Consider the following 7,214-nt stretch of genomic DNA (forward strand, 5'->3'; position numbering starts at 1 on the left):
AAAAAGATTTTTTATTTTTTTTTTCTGTATTTTGATGACGTAATATTGTAAAAACATTTTTACTGATTAAATTTCATTTTTTTTTGTTTATTTTCCATCATCATCATCATCATCATTATTATTAATTTTTTTTTTATTTTGATTTCGGAGGGAAAAAAGCCAAAAAAACGAAGCTTTCATAAAAATTGTTATTTTCATTCATTCATTTTTTTTTTTTTTATTTCGGTCTGATAGATTTCATATTTATAAAGAAAACTAAAAAATTTTTAGTTTTTAGTTTAGTGCTACCCATAGCACTGAAACCGAATATTTAAAAACTTTAGTAACTGAATAATAAATTCCCCTCCTTCCCCTCTCCGCCCCCCACCCACCGTAGATTCGTATGGTTTATTTGTAGTAAATCCCTTACATTTTTAAAAATTTAAACAACCAAAACAACGTTTCATTTTTATTTGTTTAGTTTCATATCGTCGTTTTTATTTACTCCAACAAACAACAACAACAACAACAAACGTAAAAAAAAAATTTAACTTTTATTGTCGTCATTTAAAAAAAAAAAAAAACAAAAACAAAACAAAGAGTTAAATCTCTTTTTTGACCTTTTTTTTTTATTTATCGATTTGTATACTTTTAAATTATTATTATTATCACTTATTTATTTAAAAAATAAATTAAACGATTATTATAATTATTTTATCAAATTAATTAATATATATTTATAATTTTTTCTTATTGAAAAAGCTTAATAAATGAACGTCAGTGTAGTCCGTTGTAGTCATTGTAGTCATTGTTTGCGTGTAAGTGACAGTTTTTAATATGATTATAGGTAACGCCAAAATAGAATTATTATCGGACTCAATTTTAACACGTTTTATCCTTCGTAAATCATATGTGACACACGACGTCGAGGACGTCGACGTCGACGACACAAATACGTGTTTCCATTTTCCTATTTAATCTTTAATATTATGAAAAAAAAATTCTATTTTTCTTTTCTTTTCTGTCTTTTAAAATTTTTCATTTTTTATTATTTTTTTTTTTGTAGAAAATATGACGTGAATCATTTTCTTCTGACACGTCATAAACCACCACAAACTCTCAATAAAATTAATAATAAAACGATCTTTATAAGCATTAAAAAAAAAATTTTTTTTTAACGTCATGATACGGCAATAATAATAATAATAATATTTTTTCACATTCGTAACGACGGACAGAACAAATAATAATAATAATTATTATTATTTATTTTTTTTTTATTATTAATCACGACGTTGTTGCAAATTTTTATTACAAATAATTTTTTTTTTTTCTGTTTCTGTTTATTTAACGTCAAAACTTTTTATTTTATTTTTTCAACCTACCTACCTACCTACCTACCTACGTGATTCGATTAATAAAAATTTACTTTTCCGTCTAATACGTGAAAGGATTTAACGTAATAAAAAAAAAAATAATAATAATAATAAAATTTATTTATATTTTTCACCGTCGTGTTGCATTTAACTAAAAAAAAAAATAAAAAAAAAAAAAACGTGAGTTAAAAAACGAAAAGAGAATAAATAAAAACAATTATTATTATTATTATTATTATTATTATTATCATCATAACTAGTTTAAATGTAAAAAAAAGGTGTTTAAACAGGCGTGTATGTGTGTGTGTGCGTGTGTGGCAATATGTGTGCGGATGTAGTTAAAAAAAAAAAATCCTCGTCGGAAAACAAAAAACGTCCAAAATCGTTTTAATACGTCACTGATTGAGGATTATTTAAACGATAGCAAAAATTTATTAACCGGATATACTTATGTATATGACGAAAGTTTTAATAATACGTATTAATATAATTAATAGTTATTTATTTATTAATAATCTAATTAAATTTATCTCTCTATTATATAAATGTATATAAAACACGTTTTTATTGTTAAAAAAGTGAGTTCCATTTGATAATTAGTAATTGTCATATTGAATGTTATGTTAGTTAATTTATAATCTTTCTCTCTCTCTCTCTCTCTTTTGATCCTTTCAGTTTGACTTAAAAGATAAAGTTTAAACAAAACCGGAAACCGTGGATTTATAACTTATATACATATATATAAAATTTAAGTAATTAAAATAAAAAATTTAAAAAAAAAAAAAACGTTTTTTTTTTTTCGAGTGGAATTCGTGTCGACATTCATTACTACTGATGTTTTATTTGTTTGTCTGTTTGTCTGTTTGTTTGTTTATTTGTTTGTTTTGTTTTTTACGTATGAAAAGTTTTTTTTTTTTTTAAAGGTTTTTAATACGTCGTCGTAAAAAAAATAAAAAAATAAAAATGTTTGTTAATTTTTTTTTTTTTTTCCTAATAAAAAAAAGGGTCAAAGAAACGTGTCGTTAGAAATGAGAGAGAGAGAGATAGAAAAGGTTTTTATAAAAAAAAACGACGTGGCAACCAAATATTTAAATAAAATAAATTATTAAAAAAAATTTATTAAAAAAAAAAAAAAATAAACAATTTTTTTTTTCCTATTGGGTTTGTAAAGTATTTTCGATAATGCCATTTTTTTTTTTTTTACAGTTCATCTCTTTCTCTTCATTTCATTTTGTTTTCATTTTGTTTTCCTTTTTATTTTCTCTCTCTCTCAAATTACCTTTGTTAAATGCTATTGAAAGAAAGAATAAAAAAAAAAAAAGTTTTTTACTTTTTTTTAAATGGAATAATAAAAAAAACTTTTCCTCCGAGGGAATTTTTGTGCCCGAACAAATATTTTGGTATGAGTGATAAAATGAAAAATTGGAAAGGATAAAAAAAAAAGGCGAAAACCTTTTTTTTTCTCCTTTTTTTTCCTTTTTTTTGGTGGAATGAGAAAAATGTTTTCACGGTAAAAAAAAAAAAAAAAAATTGTGGAAAACAACAAACCGGTTGTCGTATTATTTTATTTTATTTATTTATTTTTTTTTTAAATTCCATTAAATTTAATTTTCTCTCTTTTTCGTGTGGTATAAATTTTTCCTACGGATTTACTAAATTATTTTCTCCACTCAATTTGTACCTGTCGTATCATTATTATCATCATCACTACTAAAATTCATTTATTTCCTTTTAAAAAAAACGAATAAGTCACCGTATAAAAATAAATATATATTTTTTTTTACCCTAGTTAAAGTTCGTTAATCATCGGTCAACTTCGTTAAAAAAAAATTCAACCAATCAGAGATCAACGTTTTTTTTGGGGTATTTAAAATTTAAATACCCCAAAACTTGATTGTTTACACGCGTTTAAACGTTTGATGCTCGTGTTTGACTAAGTTTAGACTTTGTTACAAAAAGCTCATCATTTAAACCGCACAAAAAAATTTAGAAAATTTCGTTTTCGATATATAATTTCGAAAAATTTCACTTTTTATATATTTTTTCATGCGTAAGTTATTAAAATATCACAAAAAAAAAAAAATGTGAAAATGTGAAGAAAAAAAAAAAATCAATAAAATTTAACAAAAATCAACCACACCTTTCCAATATTTGATGAATCGAGTTTTCAAACTCTTGTTCAAATATAACCTAGTAAAAAACTTAAACATAAAAACACTTTTATAATTGCCATTTATTTTATATGAGTCAATAAAGTCTCAATATTAGAAAGTTAAAAGAAGAAGAAAAAGAAAAAAAGGGAAAAATTTAACGTAAAACTCTTAAAAAAAAAAAAAAAATTATTTTCATGTTGCGATTATTTCATTAAAATTTTAAATAAAAACGTAATAATAATATATAATAATAAGTAAATACCTGAAATTTCGTATGTGTCCCAAGGGACAGGTTCGCTACAAATTGATTTTGGCGGTACCGTTGAATTTTCACTTCTCCACCTTGTTTTTGATATTTCAAATTCCAATCTAAAAGAAAATTTTTTACGCATTAGTTAATATTTTCCGGAGAGGAAGTCATAATGTTATCTACTTACTTTTCTTTCCACGAACCGACTAAAACATAATCATATTTATCTTCTTCTCCTTTTTGATATTGAAATATACTATAACTTCCGTAAGCGTCGCCATCTTCGTTGAATCTAACATCCGTACCTTGCAATCCTAAATAAAAAAAATTTTTTTTTTTTCATTTCCGGTTGTTCTCTTACTATTCAACCTTATCCACGTAAAACACGTGATACTCACCAACAAACGATACGTTTCTTATATATTTAAGAAGTTTCGAACCCGGTGGCGTTGGTTTCATTGTTTCGCATAAAATTCCTGGATCACCGCATTCGTCTTTTAATATATTATGTGCAGCATAAGCCATGGCGTAAACGGCATCCACTAAAACGATAATAACATTTAATTATTATTATTATTATTATTAAAAATTACCCGGAGCGGGAACTCGGTTAAGATTTTTTTTTAGAAAAAAAAAAAAAAAATTATTTACGATGTCATTTGGTAGTGGAAAATTTCTTATATTAAAAACCTTAAACTCGCGGTTAAAAAATTCACCCTGTTCACGAGTTTAACCGTGAAATTTATTATTATTATTATTATTATTTTATAATCACTGTCGTCTGGTTTTATTATCATTCCTGTTGGTTGTAGAGAATTGAATTTTGCAACCTTTTTTTTTTATCACTAAAAAAAATTATTATTAATAGGAGAATTTAATCGAAGGAAAAGTTCGTTAAAAACAATTTAACCGATTGTTGTTAAATTATTATTATTATTATTATTATTATTATTAAACATGGCGTCGAATCGACTGATTTTTTAAACGTTTTAATAATTTCGATCAGTTTATAAATTTTTTTTTTGTGAAATGATCGAGAGAAAAAAAGTTTCGGAGACGAAAAAATAAAAAAAAATAAAATTTTTTTGTTTTGTTTTTTTTTTCGAGGGAGAGGAAAGGGGAGGGGAGAAGAGAGGGAGGGAGGGAGGGAGGGAGGAGGAGACGTTTTTTTTTTCATCACACAAAAAAATTCAACCGTTTAAAACCTTTTTTTTTTTTCTCTCTCGTCTTTTGTAATAAAAATTATTTATTTATTTATTTATTTATTTATCTCAACATAAGAAGTCCGATTACAAAAGAATATTGAAAATTCTTTTAGTGGGAGACCACAAAGCAAAAAAAAAAAAAGGAAAAAAAAAGGAAAATTGAAATAAAATAAAAAAATTTTTTAAATTCCTGTCGTAACCTTTTCAACTTTAACCCCACCCCCTTACCTCACCCACCCACCTCCCTTATTCAAAATTTCACGACAACCTAATTAAATTTTTTTTTTTTATTCACTATTTAATTTTTTTGGATTTATTAATAAATAAAATGAAAAAATAAATAAAAAATTTTTTCGTTTGGTTAAATTTTCTTTTTTTTTTTTGGCAGATAAAAAAGTTTCAAAAAATAAAAAATAAATAAATAACGTCGAAGTGTTTGTTGTATTGTTTGTTTTACAACAAAACAAACAAAACTATATAAATAATATATATTTTTTTTTATGTACATAAAAAAAAAGTAAAAACGTTTGGAAAAAATGGTTAAAAAAAAAAAAACTAAGACAAAATTTTAATGAAGGGAAAAAAAATGTTACGGAAACCCCTCCTCCCTCCCTCCCTGCCTCTCTTCCTCCTTTCCTTCCCAAAAAAAAAATTCTAGGAAATCTAGATAGAGAAAAAAAGGAAAATTTTTCTAAAAATAAAATTAATAAAAAAAAAAAAAATGAAAGAAAAAAAGAAAGAAAGAAAAATACAAAATCGAATTTTTTAATAAAAAAGAGAAAGTGGAATAAGAAAGTACGGTGGTTGTAGAAATAATAAAATTTATCCGCAAGCTTAAAAAAAAAATATTATTATTATTTATGACGTCACTGCTACGACGACGACGACAAACGTTTAATTACGTTGTAATTTATCTTAATAATAATAATAATAATAATAAATGATTTTGAACTTTTTTTTTTGTAATCCTGGATATTCGTTACCGACTTCAAAAATTAAATTTTTTCTCCCCTCTCCCCCCCCTCCCCCCTCTCTCTCTCCTTCTCTCTTTCTCTCTTTTTTTGTCTCGTCCTCCTCCCCAAAAAAATAATTTGACACATATGAAAACCTTTTTTTCGTTTAATTTTTCATCCTTTTTTTTTTAACCTTTCGTGCAATACACTGAATAAAACGAAAAAATTTCAATTATGTTTTTTTTTTTATTATTATTATTATTATTTACTAAATTAAAATTCATTTGCAATTCAATTTAACCTTTTTTTTCCTTTTTCTTTCCTTTGTTTCCTTTTTTTTTATTTAAATCGAACGTAATTTATTAACAAAAAAAAAAAAAAATAAACAATAAAACAAAACCGAAAACGACGACAACGACAACGAAGACAAAAGTTTTCTAATTTTTCTTACTTTGTCTTATCTTTGTTCTAAATTTATTTCTTATTCAAATAATAATAATAATAATAATAATAATAACAATATGGCCGTCGGGTGTGATTCGTAAAAAGGATTTTCGGTTTTTTGGTCATGAAAAAAAAAAAAAAATCGAAGAAGAAAAAGAAAAAGAAGAAAATGAAGAAGAAAATTTGTTTTTTTTTTTTCGGAAAAATAAAAATATTCAATAATAAAATGGGAAGGGGAGGGGGGGGGAAATGAATGAATGAATAAGAAACATTGTGTCATTTTTTTTTTTTTTATTTGCAATCGGAATAAAATTTTTTATTATGCTGGAGTGTCAAAGGTCAAACTAGGAAAAAGATTTCGATGGAGGAGAGAAGGGGGGAAGTGGAAAAAAATCCCAAGTTTTTTTTTCTTTTTAATATTATTGAGTCAGGAAAATTATTTTAATAAGGAAAATCCAGGGGATTTATTTATTAATAAAAGTTTGTTGTAAAATTTTTTTTTTTTTTTGGAAAAAGATTTTTTTTTTTTCCAGCCATGAAAAATATCAAAAAGTGTTTTCCGTTTTATATTTAACGATTATAAAATTAAATTTATTACGTTTCTTAAAGTTATCATCTCCAGATGAGTTTATTTTAACGGTTTCATTAAATTTTAATGTTCTCATTTATAGTTTTTTTTTTTTTTTTTTTTTTCACTCAAGTTTTTAATGTTGGTCAAATTGGTCACTTGAGAGTATATAAAAAAAAAGAAAAAAGAAAAGTTTCGTTTTATAATATTATTTTAAAGAAAAAAAAAATTTTACCGAAACAAATAAAACTTTTTTTTTTTTTTTAACGTTTTCCTTTTTTTTTTC

At 24.2% G+C, this 7,214-nt stretch overlaps 1 protein-coding gene across 1 annotated transcript in view; it reads right to left on the reverse strand.

Moving 5' to 3' along the window:
* Positions 1 to 7,214, reverse strand: part of Phum_PHUM032850 (metabotropic glutamate receptor 4, 6, 7, putative) — a gene marked incomplete at both ends in the record, with an annotated part of 65,910 nt that overhangs the window by 1,789 nt on the left and 56,907 nt on the right. The window contains 3 exons of the mRNA XM_002423005.1: positions 3,771 to 3,877; positions 3,946 to 4,072; positions 4,157 to 4,300. Of these exons, the coding sequence (XP_002423050.1) occupies positions 3,771 to 3,877; positions 3,946 to 4,072; positions 4,157 to 4,300 (378 nt within the window). The remainder of the gene's footprint in view (positions 1 to 3,770; positions 3,878 to 3,945; positions 4,073 to 4,156; positions 4,301 to 7,214) is intronic.

The sequence above is a fragment of the Pediculus humanus genome, genomic scaffold (genome assembly GCF_000006295.1).
Source record: "Pediculus humanus corporis 1103172107383 genomic scaffold, whole genome shotgun sequence".
Lineage (NCBI taxonomy): Eukaryota > Metazoa > Arthropoda > Insecta > Psocodea > Pediculidae > Pediculus > Pediculus humanus.